The 24,337-nt window shown below is 36.0% G+C and overlaps 1 protein-coding gene across 26 annotated transcripts in view; it reads left to right on the plus strand.

Moving 5' to 3' along the window:
- Positions 1-217: 217 nt before the first annotated feature.
- Positions 218-24,337, plus strand: part of FIP1L1 (factor interacting with PAPOLA and CPSF1) — a 74,471-nt gene continuing 50,351 nt past the window's right edge. For 4 of the 26 annotated variants that reach the window (XM_077848005.1, XM_077848007.1, XM_077848014.1 and 1 more), the window contains exons 1-10: positions 219-508; positions 1,876-1,920; positions 2,024-2,063; positions 8,127-8,184; positions 9,311-9,414; positions 14,486-14,550; positions 15,115-15,222; positions 15,758-15,888; positions 16,179-16,247; positions 23,857-23,966. In XM_077848005.1, the coding sequence (XP_077704131.1) occupies positions 424-508; positions 1,876-1,920; positions 2,024-2,063; positions 8,127-8,184; positions 9,311-9,414; positions 14,486-14,550; positions 15,115-15,222; positions 15,758-15,888; positions 16,179-16,247; positions 23,857-23,966 (815 nt within the window). In that variant the 5' untranslated portion in view covers positions 219-423. Of the gene's footprint in view, positions 509-1,875; positions 1,921-2,023; positions 2,064-8,126; positions 8,185-9,310; positions 9,415-14,485; positions 14,551-15,114; positions 15,223-15,757; positions 15,889-16,178; positions 16,248-23,856; positions 23,967-24,337 lie in introns of all 26 variants that reach the window. The other 22 variants (XM_077848015.1, XM_077848019.1, XM_077848028.1 and 19 more) reach the window with 12 other exon arrangements.

Genomic DNA, 24,337 nt, shown 5'->3' on the forward strand with positions numbered 1-24,337 from the left:
GGCTCGAGGGCGGCGACGTTGACGACAGCGAGCGAGCATCCCGGCTACGGGAGAACAAAGGTGCACCGGCCGCGGACGGGGGCCGACGCAGGACACCCCGCGGCGAGCGCGACCCGCGAGGGGCGGGGCCAAGCGCGCCGCGCAGGCGCAGCCCGGCCCAGGTGCCCGGCGCCGCGGAAGCGAAGCCTCCTAAAGACGCCGCGCCGCGCCGGGGCTGCTGCGCGTGCGCAGACCGACCGCCGCCGGAGCCCGTCCTGTGTGCAGCCTCCGACGCCGCGGCCGCCGCTGTGGGACTGGAGCCTCGCGCTTCCTGCGTTCGCTCGCCGGCGGGTTCGCGGCCCCCTCGCGCCCCCGGGCAGCGAGGCCGGGAAGGGGTTGGAGGGGGCTGTTGATCGCCGCCTTTAAGTTGTGCTCGGGGCGGCCATGTCGGCCGGCGAGGTCGAGCGCCTAGTGTCGGAGCTGAGCGGCGGGACCGGAGGGGATGAGGAGGAAGAGTGGCTCTATGGCGGTACGAAACTTCCTGTCCCTTCTCTCACTCCCGGGTTCTCTCAGGCCGCCCGGCCCGGCCCGCAGACGGCCGGCGTCCCGCGCTCCTCACGCCGCCGCCGCCGCCGGGGCCTCCCTACGGAGCCTTCTCAGGCCTGAGTTAGGCCGAGCGCGGCGCGCGCGTTCCCTGCCTTCCCCTCCCCCCCCGCCCCCCCGCGCAGCCTACGTCCCCCCCCGCGCAGCCCACGCCCCCCACGCAGCCCACGTCCCCTCCACGCAGCCCCCCTCCCCCCCGCGCAGCTCACGCGCCCCCCACGCAACCCACGTCCCCCCGCGGGCCACGCCCCCACAGGCCACGCCCCCTCCCCGCGCAGGCCACGCCCCCAGCAGCCCACATCCCCCTCCCCCCCACGCAGCCCCCCTCCCCCCTCGCAGCCCACGCCGAGGCGGCCGGGCCCCTGCCTTCCCCTCCTCCGCGCGGGAGCTTCCGGGCCGCTCCCCCCCCCCCCCCCCCCCCCCCCCGGTTTCATCTCCGTTCTGATCTCTTGGTGTGTCCCTTCTTGCCCCTTGGCTGTAGGATGCCCTCCCCGTCCTTTTCTTTCGGAAACCAGCCTTTTCTGTAATAATAGCTTAAATAAAGTTGATGCTGTAAAAACTAACGTCTTGTTTCTTGATGGTCAGTTTGTATGGAATGCACCTGCAAGGGTACCTCCTTGTCTGAAAGTCGTGCTTTAAAAGTAATTAATTAAGAGACAGAGAGAGAGAGAGAGACAGACATGGAATACATTATGGCCCATAAAGAAAACCCTGAATGTCTCCTGTATTAAGGTGAAGTTTTTCCTTTTTAAGAGACTGCTGTATCACCCACATGATTAGAAGTAATCTCATGCCCCTTAGGCTTACAGTTTTCAGTTATCTCTTATCTCTTATATAGATCATTTTTACCAAAATAAATCCAGTGCACTTTGTATTTTGCTCTCGAAAGGGACTTGACCTCTGTTTTTTTTTTTTTTTTTTTTTTGACTTTTCATTAAGTCACAGTCTCTTTTTGTCTGTGGATGGTAACTAGATTTGGAAGTTAATGTGTGTTCCTTGCCTAAAATGTATATTCTTCAGTAAAAAAGTGCACATTTGGGCACCAAGCAGCACCTTGATGCTGACTTTGACAAGCTGGTAAAATCCACTATTTTTGGTGGTGAGATTCAGCATCAGTAATATTCCTTGAAATGTAAATGTATAGGGTTTCCTTAACAAAGACCTAGAAATCTTTAATGCCTCTTAAGTTAAGCTTACTTTTATAGAAGTAAAGTCTGATTTTTTTTTTTTTTTCATAAAAGACATATCTTGTTAAGTCATTATAAGGTGATCTAACTTTGGATGTACTTATAGGCCCATGGGACGTGCATGTGCACAGTGATTTGGCAAAGGACCTAGGTTAGTGCTTGTGATGATCACTTCAGATTTTCATAATACTGGTTTCTTTAAGAGTGGTTTGTGTGTTAATTTTATTTATTTATTTATGTATTTTTTTTGGTAGATGAAAATGAAGTTGAAAGGCCAGAAGAAGAAAATGCCAGGTTAGTGGAATTTGTTGTTGATACTTAACACGGATTGTCAAAAATCATTTCATTGTAGTCATTGGCTTGATTACAGCGTACTGACTGAAGGTTCAAAGACATTGAATCTTTTCAAAGTTTATTTCTGTTTAAGGACCTAATCAGTTCTATTTGTTTGCTAGTAGCTTAGGGGACAAAGTTTTTGAAGTTAGGGTTTGAATATTAAACCCTTACTATATACCCTTAATATAGCCCTTCATTATTAAGTGACTTTATACTCTTAAGTAAGCTTAATAGTGGAGTATGCAGTATATCCATTGGACTGGTAAGAAAAAAGCTTAACATTTTTTTGGATAAAATCCTGTAAATCACTGCTTTTGCAGTTTATTAATACCTTTGATGGCATAGTGGACTTTTGTTATAATTTCAGCATTTTGTATTTAAATTCAAAGTGGAATTGTTACAAGATTGATTCCCTTTGCTAGACTACTAGAAATATGTATCATTTATAGAGCATGTAAAGGGAGCTTGAGATGTCTCTATTTCTAAACAACTCCCACAGACAAGCATATGCGTATGCTGACATTACCAAATCTATGGTATCAATGCCTTAATGTCCCTTGATGGAGAAGTCGTTAAAAAAAGATATTTTAAAGAATATTTGAGTTTAAAAAGTGGAGGAAGTACCACTTTACAACCATTAGGATGGATGGGCTGTCATCAGAAAGAAAGTAACAGGTGTTGGTGAAGATAGGCTGAAGTTGGAACTCTAATACCCTGATGATGGGATTATAAAAACTTGCAGCTACTTGAAAACAGGCAGTTCCTCAGAAGCTTAGACATTGTTACTGTATGACCCAGGAATTCCACTTATATGTATATTCCTTAAGAGAAATGAAACGTACCCACACAAAAACTTGTACATGAATGTTCATAGCAGCATTGTTTATAATAGCCAAAAAATAGAAATAAGCGTCCATCAAGTGAATGGATAGTTAAAATACGATATATCCATAGAGTGGAATACTGTGTGGCAGTAAAAAGAAATAGAGTACTGGTATCTGTTAAAACATGGATGAACCTTGAAAACAGTTCAAGGAGCTAGTCCCAAAAAACTACATATTGTATGATTCTGTTTATATTAAATGTACAGAATAGTTAAGTCTATAGATACAGAGTGGTTGCTAGGACTGAGGTCAGGAGAAAACAGAGAGTGATTACTAATATACACAAGGTTTCTTTTTGGAGTGATGAACGTGTCCTAAAATTAGGTAGTTGTATTGGTAGCCCTGTTCTGTGAACATGAAAAGCCTTTGAGTTGTACACTTCAAATGGGTGGTTTGTGTAGCATATAAATTCTATCTCAAAGTGTTAGGGGTATACCTTGGAGATACTGTGGGTTCAGTTCTACACCAGTAAAGTGAGTCAAATGCATTTTTTGGTTTCCTGGTGCATACAAAAGTTTTGTTTATAACATAAGTGTGTGACAGTATTATGTCTAAACAACAGTGTACATCCCTTAATTAAAAAGTGTTTTACGCTAAGAAAATCCTAACCATCACCAGAACTTTGAGGGATTGTAATGCTTTTGCTGGTGCAGCATCTTGAAATTGAATGCTGCTAACTGATCAGGGTGATGATTGCTGAAGGTTGGGGTGGCTGTGGCGGTTTTTTAAGATAAGACAACAGTGAAACTTGCCACATCCATTGACTCTTCCATTATGAACTATTTCTCTTAAAGCATCTTACTCACAGTAAAACTTCCCTCCAAATTGGAGTCTGTCCTCTCAAACCCTGATGCCTGCTGCTTTATCTACTAAGTTTAGGTCCTATTTTAGGTCTGTTGTTGTCATTTCAACAGTCTTCACAGCATCTTCACCAGGAGTAGGTTCTGTGTAAAGAAACCAATTTTTTTTTTTTTTTTTTGCTCATCCATGAGAAGCAGCCCCCCCATCCGTTCATGTTTTATTTATTTATTTTTTTTATTTTTATTTTTTTCCGTTCATGTTTTATATGAGATTGCAGCAATTCGGTCCCATCTTCAGGCCCCACTTCTCTTTCTAGTTCTCTTGTTATTCCCACCACAGCTGCAGTTCTTTCCTCCACTGAAGTCTTGAAGCTCTCAAAGTGCTCCGTGAGTTTTGGAATCAGCTTCATCCATACTCCTGTTAATGTTGTTGCTATTTGGACCTTTGCTCATGAGTCACGAGTGTTCCTTTTTTTTTTTTTTTTAATTTTTATTTATTTATGATAGTCACAGAGAGAGAGAGAGAGAGAGGCAGAGACTCAGGCAGAGAGAGAAGCAGGCTCCATGCACCGGGAGCCCGATGTGGGATTCGATCCCGGGTCTCCAGGATCGCGCCCTGGGCCAAAGGCAGGCGCCAAACCGCTGTGCCACCCAGGGATCCCAGTCACGAGTGTTCTTAATGGCATCTCGAATGATGAATCCCTTCCAGAAGATTTTCAGTTGTCTTTGTCCAGATCTGTCAGAGGAATCGCTGTCTGTGTCAGCTGTAGTCTTACGAGATGAAATGTATTTCTTCAAGAAGACTTGAAAGTCAGAGTGACTCCTTGATCCATGGGCTGAGAAGGAGTATTGTGTTATAAGGCATGGAAACGTTAATGTCCTCATATGTCTCTGCACCAGAGCTCTTAGGTAACCAGTGGCATTGTCGATGGGCAGTAATATTTTGAAAGGAATCTCTTTTTCTGAGCAGTAGTCTCAGCAGTGGGCTTAAAATCCTGAGTAAACCATTGTCGTAAACAGATACGCTGTCATCCAGGCTTTGTTGTTCCAACTATAGATCACAGGCAGCATGGACTTAGCATAATTCTTAAGGGCCCTAAGACTTTCAGAATGGTTAGCATTAGCTTCAACCTGAAGTCACCAGCTGCATTAGCCCCTAACAAGAAAGTCAGCCTGTCCTTTGAAACTTTGAAGCCAGGCCTTGACTTCTTTTCAGTTGTGAAAGTCCCCGATGGCATCTTCTTCCAACAGGAGGCTGTTTTGTCAACGTCGAAAATCTGTTGTTCAGTGTAGGCAGCTTTATGAATTATCCTAGCTGGATCTTCTGGGTAACTTGCTGCAGCTTCTACATCAGCACTTGCTGCTTCACCTTGAGCTGTTATGTTATGGAGAGGGCTTTTTCCCTTAAGCCTTATGAACCAACCTCTGATAGCTTCAGGCATTTTTTTTTTTTTTAAATTTCCTCATCTCGTCAAGTTTTTTTTTTTTTTTTTTTTTTTAAGATTTTATTTATTCATGAGAGACACAGAGAGAGAGACTGAGACATAGGCAGAGGGAGGAGAAGCGGGCTCCATGCAGGGAGCCTGAGGTGGGACTCGATTCTGGGACTCCAGAATCACGCCCTGAGCTGAAGGCAGATGCTCAACCGCTGAGCCACCCAGGCGTCCCTAGCTTTTGAATTAAAATGAGAGACGTGGACTCTTTCCCTTGAGCACTTAGAGGCCATTAGAGGATTATAAATTGGCCTGATTTCAATATTGTTTTTCAGGGAATAGGGAGCCTGAGGAGAGGGAGAGAGACAGGTGATGGTTGGTCAGTGAATCAGTCAGAAAACATAATATTTAGTGATTAAGTTCAGCATCTTAAATGGTTGCCATTCATAGCTCCCCAGAACAGTTATAAAATACTAACATCAAAAAGATCGTAACAAGTACAGTAATTATAAAGCTTGAAATATTAAAAGAATTACCAAAATGTGATAGAGACACAAAAGTTAGCAAATGCTATTGGAAAAATGGCATGGATAGGTGGTACGTTGTTTTTTTTTTTTTTTTTTTTTAAAGATTTATTTATTTATTTATTTATTTATTTATTTATTTATTTATTTATGAGAGACAGAGAGAGAGAGAGAGAGGGAGGCAGAGACACAGAAGGAGAGGGAAGCAGGCTCCATGCAGGGAGACATGTGACTCGATCCTGGGACTCCAGGATCGCGCCCTTGGCCAAAGGCAGGTGCTAAACTGCTGAGCCACCCAAGTATCCCCAGGTGGTACATTGTTAATCACAGACCTCAGTTATTAAAAACAACTCATCTGGGAAATATAACAAAGCAAAGATGACAAAATGAGGTATGTCTGCATTTTTAACAAAGTGAATGGAGGGAATAAGTGAGACATGGAAATAGAACTAACTTAAGGGCTGCTGAAATTATACTTCCTCACTTAAGAATATCCCCCTAAATTGGAAGATTTTTTTTCCTGCTCATTGGTGTATTGTAAAATTTTGTTATTTAAATTCGTGTATCCAATCCGGTTCCTAACCCTCATTTAGTTACAAAGTTGTGATTTGTGTAGTTTATAGTTACAAAAGTAATTATAATTTCTTCATACCCTGTTTTTTAATTGGTCAAGAATCAATGACTAATGTTATGTATTCACAATTAAATACATATTTTGTGAGCTAATCTTTATTCCATTAATTGTGTTGGTATTAGGTCTTGGTTATGAATGTTGAAGCCTATTTTCTGATAGAATGTTTTTTAATTAAAAGATTCTGTACTCAGCTTGATGTATTGGAGAGAAATCTTCACCCTTCTCTGAGCGTTACTGTCTTTATATTCTTTACTAAGAATTTATTTAGATAGCTATTAAATTTATTTCTTTCTATGGGAGAAGTCTGCTCTTAAAGCTTAATTTTTCTAGCAAGGTTATAATATTACGTTTCTCATTTTTTAATGGTGATAGGGAATTAAAACTTTTAAAAGTATTGGGGAAGGCATGTTCACCAAACCTGTGCTCTAGTATTCAGCTTGGTACATCACTGCATTGCCCTAACCAAGCAGAGTCCTCACTTAGATAGAGATCTCTCCAGCTTCTTTGTGACTGGTTCGTTATTAAAACTTCTTGCATTATTCTGTCTCCAACTTTGTCATGTTTTATTTGCCCAAGTTTTGGCCAAATACACTGTTTTTTGGCAAGCTGAACTTGTTTTCTGGCTCTCTAGACAATTAAGCAGGAGGTAAATTACTGAATTTTAATTGTATATTTATTTTCTTGGGTCAGGCAGTAACACAGTGAAAAATTAACATTTAAGTTTCCAGTTTTTATCCTTCATTTTGCTTTATATGAGGAGTCTATAATAAAATACCATTGGAGAGATTAAATTGACCTATATAAAAACTGCTTGACAGCAAAGTTTAGAAGAGATAAACAGAAATCTAATGAAAAGAGGTTTGAAGAATATCAACATCTAGATGTTATTCTTAGAAATCCTACTAAATGTGAGTTAGTTGCTTTGTACTAAAGTACCTTTAGTTATAAAATGAGGTTAATGGTTAGTTCCCACTATTCAAATCGTAATTATTAAAACACATGCCAATTACACTATAGTACTATAAGTTTTATATAGTGATTAATGACCATATGCTTGAGTTTCATGAGAAAAGGGGGGTTTATTGTTTTGTATCAGTTTTTGCTTTAATAAGGCAAATCAGGCTTATGTGATGAAAAACTCTTTTTTAAATCTTAAAATGTATCGCTTATGGAACAAAGAGCATATATCCAGTAAGATAGGCAAAACAAAACCAAGAAGAAGCATGTATGTTGGCTTAAGACTGAAGGAGTTAATATGATCATAGGACAAATCCTGAGTTCCTTAGGCATGGGGGGCTGGGTGGAAGAGGCAACTGCGTGTTAACATAGCCTTTGGCAATTACAGTAGTACCTAGCATATAGTGGATGTTCAATAAAGAGGTTAAGTGAAGGTAAGTGTGATGCATATTTTTAAAATAATATGTAAATAATGAAAGTAAATAATAAAAATAAATAAAAATGAATAAAAAAATAAAACCTTGAATTACACCCTATTGTAAGATTGCAAATTTGATATTGACAAATTGTGGAGTCAATTCTATTCTACTTTGAATGTTGAGTATGGGTATTATGCAAGGCAGTAGGAATAGCATAATAACACAGGCAGTTTTTGCCATCCTTTTTTCTTATCCAGGGGAGAGAATAATTTTAGGAAACTATCAGACATAGCTTAAAAATTGTGGTATACTCTGTCTGTACTTCTGAAAAGTAATACCAGACTTGTGCACTTATTTTTGTTGTTTGTAGTGCTAATCCTCCATCTGGAATTGAAGATGAAACTGCTGAAAATGGCGTACCTAAACCGGTAACATAAGGCTTTGAAATCTAGTTACTCTGCGTTTTAAAATCTTTATCAGTAGTTTCCTATTCACTAAGGGAGAAAGCCAAAAATTTAACGTGACTTTCGGTGTTCAGCATGATGCAGCCCCCTTTTATATCTCTCATCTCATCTGGTGCCATCAAAAGCACAGTGATGAGAATAGTGGGAGGAGACTTTCCATGAAATAGAACATGTACAAAGGCTTGAAGTTTACCGCTTTCAAGGAGCTGAATGATTGTAGCTCAACTGAAGAAATCATAGTGAGCCTCATTTTCAGGGAAAACATTAAGTCCTAAGTTTGATTGTCATAATTTTTGGCAAAATTTTTTATGTAAATATGTGATAGTCTCTAACCTCATTCATATCTCTTAAAAGTGATGTTTTTCGGGGTGAAGTAATAATACTGATTTTATTAACATTTCAGCATTCTGATCCTGTAAAAAGAAGGAAATCATTATCCTACAGGCTTGAACTTGTATACAAAAAAATATTTTGCCCAAGTGATCTACTTTTTTGTTTACTATTATGTGGCTAACCACAAAATAACCTGTTAGAGCCACAGTAAAACCTTTGTAAATAGTCCCACTTTTTACTCATAGAAACAGTATTTCTTCAATCATTTGCATCCAGGGACTCTTCTAACTGTAAATGAATGACAAGAATAAGTGAGCTACTCCTTAACTATTTGGGGCTTTTTAACCATTACTGATACAGGTAATTATTTTCATATTCTTGCCAAAAATTCCTTTTCTTTTTATAATTTTTTAAATAATTTTATAATTTATGTTCTAGATATCTTAGTACATGCCTTAGATTCTTGCCTTAGATTCTTTTTGCAGAGAAGCAGTTATAGGTCATAGGGAAAAAATACACATGGTGTTATTTACAAAAAGATGATGCTAACAAAAAAAAAAGATGCTGAAGGATTTTATTTCACATTCTTATTAATCACATATAACAGTTATAATTGAGGTAGCAATGCTATGAAAATGTAACTTTTTCTCTAAAACTGTATGTCAGTGAACACAATGATTGCTTTTTCAGTTATTCATGTTAGATATTGAGATGGGTTATTCAATATAGTATTTTATAATTGTTTCTGTTGGTATAGAAAGTGACCGAGACTGAAGATGATAGTGATAGTGACAGTGATGATGATGAAGATGATGTTCATGTCACTATAGGAGACATTAAAACAGGAGCACCACAGTATGGGTAAGTTGGTTTGTTTTTTTTTTTGTTTGTATGTTTTTTTTGTTTTTAAGATTTATATATTAGAGAGAGGGAGAACACGCACCCAGAAGGGGAGGCAGAGGGAGAGAATCACTCCCCTCTGATGAGCCCTGTGTGGGGCTCAGTCTCATGACCCTAAGATCTTAACCTGAGCCAAAACCAAGAGTTGGACACTCAACCGAGTGAGCCACCCACGCACCTCATGGGTAAGTTATTTTTAAGTAATGATTATGTGCGTAAATCAAAGGTAGTGTGCTTTTATCAAACCAGTGGTGGTGGATTCCATTGTTTTTACTTTTTTCCATTTTACCAGGATATGAAAGAACTCTTGTTAAAATTTCACCATGAATTTTTAGAAGAGTAGATCTTAAAAATTCTCATCACAAGAAAAAATATAGAACTGTGTTGGTGATGGATGGTAACGAATTGTAATCATTTTCAGTTTATACATCTATTAAATCATTATACTGTACACCTAAAGTTACAGTGTTGTATAATACACTTTTATCTCATGATAAAAAAGGGGTTTCACCATGAAAATATCTTAAAGAGAAAGTTATTTTATAGGTAAAGAACGTGGAAGCAGCTGTTTTTGATTTCTAAAATTAAGGTGTTTTTATAAATGAATTGACTACTGTAATTTCTTTTGTTAGAAATCCTTAAATTACAGATTTCATCTATATTGTTCTTCCCTTGTATTATCCAAAACTGAGTTTACATTTTAATTTTTGTCCAATAAAAACAGTATCAGAGATTTTTTTTTGCTCTTCATAGTATATTTTTGAAGTTGTTAGGTATCCGTAGGCTTTTTAAGACATTATATCAAGTTTTATAGTCTGTAAAACTGGATCTAGTGAATTGACTGTCATTAGCTTACAGAGCACATAAAGAATCTTGCAGGATGGTTAGAAGGGAATATATTTAAGTACAGAATGTGATTTTGTTATGGTGGTACTTAGGAGTACTTTTTCTGTGTTTTATCAGATTGGATATATAATGTGGTACTTGCACATTGGAAACAAACTTTTCATTAACTGCTCTATAATTCATTATGCAGCCTTATCTGGACTCAATATATACATAAATATTTTTGAATATTTCTATAGTAGAACCATTTTTTTCCCAAAGTTATTTTAGGAGCTTAACGGTAACTCAGTTATTGTCATGGTCGATTTCACATTACAATAAGGACTCCCTGTGTAATTTTAAAACTGGGGATCAGGGTTTAGGAGAGACTTAATCATGTTACGGGTAGACAACTCTGAGTGTTCTCATTTCTACTTAAAGATTAGTTTTGGGCTTACATATAATGCTAGTAGACCTTTATGCGAATAGGCCTTTGCCATCTGCATTATGCAAAAGGTACACTATAATCATTGTGTGTCTAGTAAATACTATTATATAAAATTATTTGTGTTTACAACTGTAGAACAGTTAAAGCAAATGGTGGGTTTTTAAAATTAATTTGACCAAATTTTTGTAGGAATTGCATTCAAATAGTAAATGTACATAGACTCCCATAGTACTTTCTCTGAGTTTTATTTCTTATAGCAGTTTCTAGTTTCATGAAATGTGGTTAGTTTGTTCATGTTTATCACCTTTAGACTCTAAATTCCTTGAGTAGAAACCATAGTTTATGAATTTCCCTTTTCCTCACATTGCCTTACATGTAGTAAATATTTAGTAAATGTGTATTGACTAAATAGACTGAATGTTAAGAACTCAGTTGTCTTTCAGTGTTTTTTCCTCAGTATTTCAATACAAAAAATTTCAAATTATCCAAAGTTGAAAGAAGTGTGACAACACCCATTTACCCATCATCTAGATTATACAATTTACATTTTGCTAGGTTTGCTAAATGTATGTCATACAAACGTGTAAATGTATCTCTGTCCATGCTTCTACCCTTCAATTGGTCTACTTTTTGTTTTTTCTATATTTCAAAATAACTTTTATAGATCTTTCTAAAGACTATAGAGCTTATTTAACGTTGATATTTCAAGATATATCTCTTGAAAACTGAAAGCCTATGAGAAAATAAAATTTGATGAATACTTTGTGCACAGAATTTTCAGAAGCAAATTATATTCAAGGAACAATACTAAATGGGTTTGTTGTAAGCTCTTAGTACAAAATAGCATTTTTTTTAGGTAGCATACTTTTGTTACAAAGTTCATTTCATCTATAATGTAACGAAGAAAAGCAAAGTTTAGGTTAGGAATAATTTAGCTTGTAAAGAGAAGTGGTTTCTTACCTTTGAGATTTCATCCATTCATTCAGTAAACACTTAAAATAATTGTCTGGTACTGCATTAATTGATGAAAATATGAAAAATAATAAAATATCCTTATTTACTGGAATCAGTGAGGGAGACAGATATGTGCAAATATTTACAGTCTAAGTGCTAGAATAGAAATGTACAAGTGAGTTAAAAACTTTTGAGAGGATGGTTGCTAAAAGCCTATACGTGTTGAGAAGATCCTAGAGGAGATAATAATGAATTTGTGTGAACGATTCTTGAGACAGAAGAAAGAGGACTGGTGACTTAACAGAGGCCACTACTAAGATGTGGAAGCAGGGCTTAAAGGAGCTGCATGGCTGGAGAATACAATAGATGGCGAAAAGTGGTTGAGACCTCTTGAGGGAGTACATACCTTTAAAAGTTTTTAAGCAAGTAAGATTATTTGAAAAGATAACTAGCAGCAGTAGTTGAAATGGACTAAATAGAAAATTAGTTACTATATTTGAATTGTTCACATGAGGTGATAATCCAGACTAAGCTAGTGGTAGCAGTATAGGGATAGATGGAAAAAGATGCATTTGACTGTGTCATGAGTAGAAATAACATGGATAGCAACATGGTTGTGGATGCAGAGTGAGTTAAAGGACTCAGTGACCTAGAGGTTTCTAGAGCAGTTAATGGAGTACCTGACATGTATGGGTGATGTACAAACAGTAGGTTAAAATACATTTTTTTGGATGTATTTATTTTGAAGTTCCTTTAGATACCCAGGTATGTAGGCTATAGCATAACATGTATGGGTGATGTAGAAACAGGAGGTTAAAATACATTTTTTTGGATGTATTATTTTGAAATTCCTTTAGATACCCAAGTATGTAGGCTATAGCATGTAGAGAATCTTGAGACCTCATAGGGGTCTAATGGAAGGTATCAGATTAGCTTAAGTGCAATTTTCCAAACAGCTAAGCTTCTCTACAAACAATGAATAGAAAGCCTTAGTGGTTTTTTTTTTTTTAGTGATTTTTGTTTGTTTTAGATATTATTTATTTGAGACAGCAAGCAAGCAAGCAAGGGGGGAGAGGCAGAGGAAGAAGGAGAGAGAGAGTGTTAGAGAATCCCAAGCAGACTGCACTGAGCATGGAGCCTGTTGTGTGGCTTGATCTCATGATCCTGAGATCATGACCTGAGCCAAAATCAAGAGTCGGACACTTAACTGACTGAGCCGCCCAGGTGCCCTGAAAAATGGTGTTTTAAAGGCCAAACGTGGAGGGAAATATAATTAGGTAGGAGCAAAGAAGTTCATTTATTGAACTTATGGCTAAACCTTTTATAAATACCATGTTTTATCCTTGAGCAATTCTGTAAGAGGACCTTTAGAGACTACTTGATTTTTGTACATTTGACTTTTAAACAGCTAGAACTTTTGTACATTATATGTAGATAACCCAAAAGTGCTTTCGCTGTGCTGAATTTAGATTATTGAAATGTAAGCCTCATGGGGCAGGAGCCATATCCGTTCAGTTCCTCATTCGCCTTCCTAAGCCTAGAACTATATATCTGATGCATTGTTGGTGTTTAAGCATCTACTAATGAATGAATATCATTGAAATGATTTAAACATTTCAAGATTATATGAGAGTACTACCTGACATTAACAGTTTAATTGGGGCTATTTAATAGTTTCTGGATTTATTAACAGTGGTGCTTTATACAACTATTTGGATATTTTATTATATTTATTTTTTAATTTATCATTTTTAAAAGCAGAAAACAAAAATGATAGTGCTGATAAATTTAATACATTGGAGGTAAAAATGGAAATTATTAGGTAGATCAGAAACAGTGAATCTTCATAAATCCAGTTGCCTCAGAGTAAAGAAGCAAATTCAATAACCGAACGTAATGTGAGAAACATATCCTTGAAAACATTGAGGTCTTACTAATTACTTAAGTCCATTTTGGTTAGTATATTTGATTTTTCTCCTCATGTAAAAGAATGCATTTATGGAAAAGTAGAGAACTATCTGTAAACTCATATTACAGAACATTTATACAAATTCCATGAGGTCTTAAATGACTTAGTCAAGGTTAGACAACTAATAATTGACAAAACTTGTATTTGAACCTGGGTCTGACTCCAGATTTTGTATTTTTTAATCCTCTGTCATGTGTAGATTATATAACATTAAAGTACAGCTCAGTATCTTTTTCAACTATATACATTCAAGTAACCACTACACAGATCAAGATAATGGGACATTACTAGCATTCTAGATATTTCTGTCTTATTTCCTCAGTCATTGATAATCACTGATTATCACAGAACACTGTTCTGCTTTCACCCTAGATTTATTTTTAAATTTAATATAAATGAATTTATTTGTGGATAAAAGTACTCCATGGGTATTTAAAAGAGGATTTATCAACAGTATCAAATGCAGAAAGGACTATAAAGAGGTCACTGGAGTTGGGTACAACGTGGAGAAATTTCCTTCTTGCAGGATTACTGCATGTTGAATAACTAGGAGGTGAGGAAATGAGAACATGGTGTATAGACCAAATGTCTTAGCCAAAATTTCTTGTGAAGTTTGTTGCAACCAGGTGGACTTAGTGGCAGGTAGGTTTTTCAGATAGAAAATAAGTTAGACTTTAAAAAAATTTTTTTTTTCTTTTAAAATTAAGACATTTCCTAAAATTTATGAGTCATTGTTAATATATGTAATTACTATGTGGGTGTATGATTTATTCGTATACATTGCATATATTCCTGTTTTGTTTAATTTCTTAGGACAATTTTTATTTTGTTTTTAGGAGTTATGGTACAGCACCTGTAAATCTTAACATCAAAACAGGGGGACGAGTTTATGGAACTACAGGTAAAACTTGTATTTGTAGCTATATCAATAGGAAAATAAGGTGTATATATATATATATATATATATGAATAGGTCATAAATAGGTTGAACTATTACAGTTCATTTGAAAAGAGCAGTTTTTGACCATACATCATGGAGATGGACAAGCTTTTTCCGTAAAGGGCTACAGAATATTTTAGGCTGTTTAAGTCACAGGGTTCCTGTCATATTGTTGATTTTCTTGTTTGTTTTACAACCCTTTAGAAAGGTAAAGATTTTTCTTAGCTTATAGGCTGTACAAAAATGTGATTTAAAACATGGATGTTAGCAACTTCCTGATGATATAGGAATTCCTTATAAGTGACAAGTCACTAATCTCTTAATCCAGAGATATTTTACATAAACTACTCCACAAAGTTTGATTTCACCTTTTATTTATGGTAAATATTACTCTAATGCTTTGTTTGGAACCTTTGCCATATTTAGTGCTGTTGGTAGTAAAAAAGGTCAAAGGTTTCTGTTTACCTGTGATATCTCTTAGCTTTTTGCTTATAATTACCTTCATTTTGTAATTTTATAAAATAGGAACAAAAGTCAAAGGGGTGGACCTTGATGCACCTGGAAGCATTAATGGAGTTCCACTCTTGGAGGTAGATTTGGATTCTTTTGAAGATAAACCATGGCGTAAACCTGGTAAGATTATTGTGGATTATATCAAAAGATTTTTAGTAAAAAAACAGTCATTAGAAAATATTTTTGTTTTTTTTAGCAACCATTTAGAGTATTATTTTTTTAATGTCATTTTTGTTTTCTTAAGCACATTAGGAATAAGAATGGCCCATATTATTAAATCTTACTGAATTAAAACAAAGTAGACTTGCATGTTATTTTATTATAATGTCATTTGTAAAGGAAATACCTTTTCCCCCACTATGTTCATTTGTTTTGTTTCATAAATTCCACATGAGCCAAATCATTATAGTGTTTATCTTTCTCTGACTGACTTATTTTGCTTAACATAATACTTTCTGGCTTAAAGGGAGTACTTTAAATCAAAATATTTTTATGCTCCCATTGCTTTATGGTGGTAACTGGGAGAATTGGGAAAATTAGAAGGGGTGCTAAAACTTGATAGAACACTAAATCTGTATTTTTATAGTTATATTTTATATGCTGCATAAAAACAGGATCAAAGTATTTGTACACTAACACTGTGCTTTATCTTTAGGTGCTGATCTTTCTGATTATTTTAACTATGGGTTTAATGAGGACACCTGGAAAGCTTACTGTGAAAAACAAAAGAGGATACGGATGGGACTTGAAGTTATACCAGTTACCTCTACTACAAATAAAATTACGGTAATTAGTAAATATTACAGAATACCCTAGCCTTTCCTAGAGTCCCAAATTTACTCCCCAGATAAATCACTTTTTCCCCATTAAGGTGGTTAAATGCTATAAGATAGTTTAAAATTTTCTTTTTCTTTACCATGTTTTTTTTTTCCCTTCCTTCCCTTTCAGTTTCATATTAATATTGTCTGATGTTCTTAGTTTCAAGTCACAGACTAGCCACAGCTAGTTTGTCTTTATATGGCCTATCAATTAAAAATTATGTGGTATCTTAATGGGGAATATGTTATTTAACTTAGGCCGAAGACTGTACTATGGAAGTTACACCAGGTGCAGAGATCCAAGATGGCAGATTCAATCTTTTTAAGGTGAATTTTAGTAAATTATCCTTGGTTGCTCTCATTTTTTGTTCTTGAGTCTGCTCCCATACCACTACTCAAGGGATGAGATTAAAGTGGAAATAGCTACCTTTTTTCCAAACCTTCAGCTTCCTGGTGACTTACAAATTTGCTGATTGTTGTTGTATCTCCACTTTTGCAAGCATGTGAATTTATAGCCTATTATACTAACAAATGCGAAGTAAAACTATTCTTGCTATATGTTGTGATTTTATTTTGAATTATAGTATATGTTTGTAAGACATAAAAGTTCACACCATAAGGCTAAGCTCTCATTTTAGATGATGCTATAATCTTTATATCAGAATTGGAGACTTTTCCTAATTTTTATTTAAAGAAGTGATAGAGAAGATGGCATACTGCTTATCTGTATGACACTAAAATCATTGGTGTAATGTGTCTTATAGTTTAAGATGTCTCAAAAAACTTAGGCATTTTTGAGAGTCTCAAAGACTCAACAGAATAAGATAAAGCCATTGATTTTTAAAATTTGTAACTTTAAATCATTAGTTTTAGGTGGGACTTGCAGGTTGATATTCCTTCCCACTTGGGTATAAAGTCTGACTTCTGGCTTCTCCATTATATCACAGACCCAGTCCAAAAATTAATGTCATATTTTCATATCTCTACAATATACAGCAACCCACAAACTTTTCTCGAAACCTGATTGTATACTCTTTTCTTTTACCTTATTAATTCTTAGTTCTTAATTCTTGTATTGAACGACACTGGAATGAAGACTGGGAGTGGCTTTTAGATTGGGTTATATACTCAGGGAACTTCTGTGGACAGGAACTTTTCTGTGATCCTTTTGGGACTACAGCCCTGTCCACCACAATACTGCCTTATGCAATACATGTGCTATATCCGCAGATGTAGCCGCTCTGCTGGACACAGTTCTGTGTAGAGAATTTAATTTAAATTTACATCCTACTTTGGGTAAGTATTTGGTTCTTGTTCTGCTGTCAATCTTTTGAAAGTGTGTGATGATGTCTATTCTATTTTAAATGGCTATCAGGTTCTTTTTGGTGCTGTCTTATTTAAGGAATGAATATATTGTTACGCTTGATTACAATGAATAGAAAAGTTGTCTTGATGAAATAGTTCGTTTGCAGTGGTCCTTTTTTTTTTTTCTAACAGAAATGAAAACAAGATGTCTTTGAAAACTGCCAGGTTCTATATTTTTTGTCTTTTTGCAGTAAACTTCTGAAACTAAAGAATTAAAAGAATTCCTAGGAGCTGGTCTCGAAAGTGGATGCTGTGAATGAGTTTTTTATATACATACAATCTACCAAAATTATTTTAAAGTTTGTTTTGGTTATATGAGAGGAGGTCATTGTTCCATTCTGATTTATTTGGTTCTGAATTAATGAGGATTTGAATTTAATGGGTGTAGTCTAATGGTTTTTCTTGCCTTGATAATGTGCATTAAATATTATTCATTTGTTAGAAATACTGATTTGGAAATAGGTTGTGTATTTTATTAATTTTTAAAAATATTTGAGGGAGCATATCCTAGTCAGGGGGCAGGACAGAGAGGGAGAATCTCAAGCAGACTCCCTGCTGAGCAGAGAGCCTGGCTAGAGGGGTGGGGGTGGCTCAACCTCATGATCTCTGAGAACATGACCTGAGCCAAAATCACAAGTTGGAAACTTAACTGACTGAGCCACCCAGGTGCACCTACGGTGTGTATTTTAATAATGTGTGTGGCTCATCCTTTTTATGTACATTGTGATCTGTAAGATACATTTTATTGATGTTGCTCAAAATCTGCAACTACTGGTTGTATGGGAGTGTTTGGCATTTTCAGGATACAGTTTGACATTAAATTTCAGTCAAGTTTCTGTCACCTTAAATAAATATCCTTGTTCACATTTCTATGTCGGACTATATAGTGCTTTGAAAAAGTCTGAGTTGCATTTTACTATCTATCCTGCAACTCTGGAAAATACAAAAAAAAAAAATGTCATAAGAATATAATGGGTAACCCAAATATGCAGAGATAAATTTATTTCTTAGGTATTACTAGGTACCAAAATGTTTATTTTAGACTAAATGCTATAGGAATTGGAGAAATGAGTTGATGAGAAACTACCCTAGGATTAGAAATGGCATTGAGTACAATATATAGCTACATTTTATTTCTGTATTTTTTAATGAAATCTGAAGATGCAGTATTAGAGAAGCATGTCATTTTAATCAAAACCTTGTGAGTGGAGAACAGAAGGAAAAATATTATAGATTAGGAAATGGCTTGGGCAAAGAAACTCAGCTTAATTTAGTAGATAGTGGATGAGAGTATTATTTAAGAAATTAGCCTTACTAGGTGAGTTCTTTTTGGAAAAGAATAGAAGAGAGATGGCTTTGTAGGGTGTGGTTTCATTCTAGAAAGCCTAGAAACAAGGACAAATTGGAGGAGTTATTGCCTATTTGTGAGCAAGAAAGTGCCTTATAACTTAACATAAATTCTGGAAGTACAAGTAATATAAGTAACAATTCTGGCAGCAATATAAGGTGTGGTCAGAAAAAGAAAGTCTAAGCTCTTACCTACTAATTCACTGTTTGAATTAGTTATTAGGGTTGGTGAGACAGATAGAAGAAAAAGGACTTCTCCAATTTTCTTATTATGTCTGAGCACCTCTAATGTGCACAACATTGTGCTTGATACTCTAGTAAGGTAAGGTCTCTGTATTCAAGGAGCTCATGATCTGAGTAATGTATATATATGAACGATATAGTGTGATAAATGTGTTAGTGCTATTATCAAAGTACAGTAGGGAGTTCAGAGGATAGAGTGGGTTACCCTATGGTGCAGAATCTAGAAGGATTCAAACATGGTAACTGTAAGATGCTTGAGTTTTCATTAGTAGAAGAGGGGGAGTATAAAACATTTAAGACAGCAATATGAGCAAAACCTGATAGCATGAAAGGAGAGTTGGGGTGGATGAGAGAGATTCTAGGAGAGAAGCCTGGAAATGGTAGACTTGGGGCCGTGATCTTAAACTAGCCTGCAGACATTTGTGTAGGCCATAGGAAGCCATTGGTAAGTTTTTGAGTAATAGAATAGCATGAGCAAATCTGGTTTTTAGAAGAAGAACGGACAAGTGTTCTTGAGAAGGGTAGGGTATAAGGAGAAAATGAAGTCACAGACCAGATACGAAGCTGTTGGAGTACTGTAGAGATGAAATGAGTGAAGAACCCATCTTAAACTAGTGAATATAGAAAAAGGGAACAGATTTGAGAATCACAATTTTTCTTTTCACGTCTACTTTTTTTTTCTCGTCTACTTTTTAAAATCTTTAATCAGCTGAGAGACAAACAACCTACCAGCCTCTTTAAAACAATTTTTTAAACTTTTTGTTAAGTAAATTTTTAAATATACTAATCAGTAAATGAATGGTATAAATGCATTCCTATGTATTTATTACAGTGCTTCAATGAGTATCCACATTTTGACATTCTTACCATTCTTTTATATACTTCAGTATATATAAGGTTTTTGTTTTATTTTTCTGGTTTTTGTTCTTTTTTTGAAATGAAAGGAGATGAAGTTTAATAAGTATAAAAATAAAACCACTTGGGTGCAAAAACAATTGTGTAATTTGGAGTGAGGAGCAAGGAAAGGGTGACTAGTGGGAATGAGTAGCATGTATGTGTCAGGAAAAATTGATCACAGCCTTCTCTGAAAATATTTTTATGTCTATATGTGCACACACACACGCGCAGATGATTTTGTTTTCCTCGGTGGATAAGTATAAGCTGTGTCACCCTGTTTTGTTATTTCCCAACTATGTGTCCTGCCTGGTCTGTTATCATCTGTTGTACCACGCGTTCATTTGTACCCTCTAAATATGGGCACATATATCCTTTATTTATGGGATATTTTCTTCTCTATTATGTTTTTACTTTTTCTATGCTTTCTAATGCCTTCTAGACCTCCCATTCAAATATTGGACCTGTTATGCTAGTGCTTTAATTTTCTTTTCTCTCATTTTCTCCCTCTTTGTCTTCTATTATCTGGGAGATTTCTTTAGCCTTATAACTCTTATTCATTTTTTCCTTTCTGTGGTTATAATGTTAATATCCAATATCTATCAGAAGATATTTATGTTAATGATAGGTTGTTTGTTTCATTTAGGTTTTATTTTTCTACAGAGTGTGTTTGTTGTTTTTGGCTTCTGACTTTCATCAAATGTTTGTTGATCCTTGGACATTCACTCATAAGCAAATGGGCCTCTAAAGTGATTGGAAACTCTGAATATAAATAAAATTTACTATAGTCTTTACTATAGAGCTAAGTTCTTTTAACTGTCTCACATGTCAGTATCATTTGGGTTATTTTGTTTTTTCTGTTTGTGGCGATTTGGTTTTTCAGGAATTAGATTTCAGTGGCCTGCCTAGAGGGTTTATACTTGGCTGGTTCAGATGTTCTGGGAACTTGAGTTGTCAATTTCTGAACCTTTTTGGGTCCTGCAGTGGAAATCATAATAATATTTTTGGTTTTTTGTTGCTAACTTAGGATTCAGGTTTCCTTAGTCTGCTCAGTTACTATTTTTTAATCTGCTTTCAAAGTCCCAAATTTTATTGCTTTGTCAGTCATTTTGTTCTTGTGGATTGAAACAAAATTATGATAATTTATGTGCTTTGCTATTTTTCCCTTTTTTACTTTAGTATTATGTGACAGATATTTCCTAGGTTATTAAGGTTTTTTGATAAATAACATTTTAAATAGTGCATTATTTGGATGTACTACACTTAACAAATTTCCTTTTAGATATTATTTTGTTTGTAAGGTTAATCTTTTATAATCTATGAAGAGCAGTTGAAAGAAATTTCACAAATTAAGTTTTGGTACACTGGTAGTATGATTTGAAATATTTAGCTTCTCAAGTTTACAGATTTCATTCAACTTTTGTTTGGATATGTAAGACCTACTGACATGACTTTGTTTTTAAAAAATCTGTCATGATATCTTATAGTCATTTCTCAAAAAACTAGATCATGTTTAAAAAAAATAGTCTCATTCTGGTTAGTTAAGTTTTGACTCTGTGTAATCCTGAGTGCAACATCTGAAAGCAAACACATGGATGCAAGTTAATGAGAGTTGCTAAAATGGCAAAGATGTTCAGAATTAAGAGTATTTTACAAAGAAATTAAGGAAAAAAGAAAACTTAAGTGAGGAAACAGAAGCAATTTTTATGTTTAAAAATGTACTGTCTTCCTGATGCCTTTTCTTTTTCTCCCTGTTGTAAATAATCTTTCATCCGTGTGCTCTTCTCTCTCTTCCCCTCCCCCTCTTCTGCTTCTCTTTTTCTCTCTTCTTCCTTCCCCCTTCCCAGTTTGTAATTTAGTGTTGACTATACCAGGAAGCATCTCAGGCTTGAGCATTATCGACCTAGACTTTGTAATCTTAGAGTTTTTCTGAATTAATGGGGGAAGTAGTCATTAATTAGATAATTGGGCCAAAAATTATATAGTTATAAATTCCAAGTCCTATGAAAGACTTTGCAGTGACATTTAGGCTGAGTCCCAAAGTCAGTCAAATAAAAAATAAATATTGAGTGCTTACTGTGTGCCAGGCACTATTTTTAGGTTGGGATACAGATTTGAATAAAACCTAAATACAGTATAAATCCTTGTAGGCCATGATAAATTTAGGTTTTATTCTGTTTGCATTGGGAAGCTATTGGAGAATTTTGAGCAGAGGAGAGACATGAGTTGATTTACACTTTTAATAAGATTGCTTGGCTGTATATAGAGGATGGATTTTACAGAGGTAAGACTAAAGCAGAGAGAACATTTAGCAGAACAGTCGATAAGTGGTGGTAGATTTAACCTGGATTTTAGGGGTAGACATAATCAGTGGTTGAATTTGGTATGTGTCATAAAGGTAAAGGTGACAGAGGATGGTCCTATCTATTGGATAATTGCTAGGATTTCTTTTTTTTTTCCTGAGTAACTCAGTAGATGATGGTGCTATTTACTTATAGAGAAGACTTGGATAGTATCAGATTGGGGGATAAGTGGGAAATCAGTAGCTTTGTACTGATCACAGCAGGTTTGAGTTGCTTATTAGATAATTGGATATAAATTACTGAAGGGGAACAATTGAGACCATACTCTTAACTCTCATATTCCTGATATTTGCAGGAAGAATTTTGCATTTCTTTTTTCTGTGTTCTCATAACATCTTTTATCCCACAGATACTTTTTTTCATAGCATTTATTGTATTGGTCTGATCGTTCATGTATCTGTCTTGTCCCATGGTCTAAGATTTTGTTGTATTTTTCTCTCTAGTCTCAACCTCTGGTAACAGATTTTTAGATAATAAATAATAGATATTTAATGTTTGATGAGTGAACCATGTTTATTTCCCATCATCACATTCTGTCGGTTTACCTTTCAAGTATCTTATCAGATCTGTTTCTTACTATCTATCCTCATTTTCTTGGTACTGATCCTCTGTCATCCCTCACTAGGATCTGGGTCTTTTAAATGGATTTTTTTTTTAAAGTGGAACTCTAAAATGTCAATGTTAAACCCTAATTATATAAAGACAGCCATTAGGGGTTTGGGTTTAGCAGTACTAATAAGAGATCTCGCTTTAATGCCTCAGATACATTCTTTTTCTCATACAATGATTATATGAGAGCTAGATGGTTTCTGGAATTGGTGGTTTGAGTGTATCAGAGTCAAGGTGTCTGAAGTTTTCTTGGCTTTTGCCTCATGGGGAAAAAGAATGGTGCTGAATTTAGATTTTAAGTAGGACATAGAATATGGTGTGATGTTTTTTAAGTATAGGGCAACTTAGTTTGTTTGAATTTAATAAATTAATGATGACTTAAGATAGGAAGGGGAGTATAAAAGGAGACGAGCATAAAGAAGAATTTCACCAGTTTGTAGGAGTATGACTGGACCATACTCAAAAGATCTGCTAGGAGAAGAAAAGATGGCTAAATCTGGGAGAAATTATGAAGTAGATAACTGGTTTGAAAATGAATATAAGGAGGGAAAAAAAGTTATTGAGGAGACAGATGACTACCTTCCAGCTGCTAGGGGTATTAAACTGGCAGGATGGTGGTACAGTTGGTTGATGAGGGGGAAACAAATGGTTTGGAAGTGCAACAAGGGGTTATTAATACTCATGTTGGAGCAGATCACAGTCTGAATTGAAAATGGCCAGAATGGCTAAAATGGCCATTGGTGGTTTTTTTCAGAATGGTAGTAAACATAGAAGGGGAAAATTCTTCAAAGCCTTTCTTGAACTCTGAAACATGGAGTCATAACCAAGTATTTTGGACTTATTTGTGGCATTTAAGGGAGTTTATGAAAGGACTTATGGCTTATTAGAGTGCTAAGTGACATTAGTGTGAACTTTTTAATGGTTGGGAACATTTTGATCCCCTAATCCATCCTTGGTGCCTTTACTTAATGCTATTCTAAAATAGGATAATTTTATTAAATATTCAGCAACAAAACATACTTCATATTTAATTTGAAATCACATGTTACAAATTTGAACACCTTTCATGTATTTTGAGTGTTCTATTAAATAAGCTAATAACCCTTTTTTTTAAGGTACAGCAGGGAAGAACTGGAAATTCAGAGAAGGAAGCAGCGCTTCCATCTACAAAAGCGGAGTTTACTTCTCCTCCTTCTTTGTTCAAGACTGGACTCCCACCAAGCAGGTTAGTTAGACAATTATAACTCCATTTATTGAAGGCATTGGTATCTTCATCTTGTATTAGGGCTATAAAGTATAAAAGTGCTGAATGTTCTGCCAAAAAACTGGAACATTCTATGTTGTTTTAGTACAAAATGAATTCCCTGAAAAATTCTTCTGGGTGCCTTCCATTTAAAAAAAAGTAATCTAGGTAAGCAATAAATGAAGCATGGTATATAGTTACATGTATATTAAAAAGATAGTCTTACACATAGGAGAGATGGCGGTAACAATGGTCTTGCTGTTTTCTGTGCTCATTATTGTTCGTAAATAAAGAATTATTGGGACTTTCTAAGTCTAGATCTATTGGCCTAAGTGTGTTTTACTAATTTTAGT

The sequence above is a fragment of the Canis aureus genome, chromosome 14 (assembly GCF_053574225.1).
Source record: "Canis aureus isolate CA01 chromosome 14, VMU_Caureus_v.1.0, whole genome shotgun sequence".
Lineage (NCBI taxonomy): Eukaryota > Metazoa > Chordata > Mammalia > Carnivora > Canidae > Canis > Canis aureus.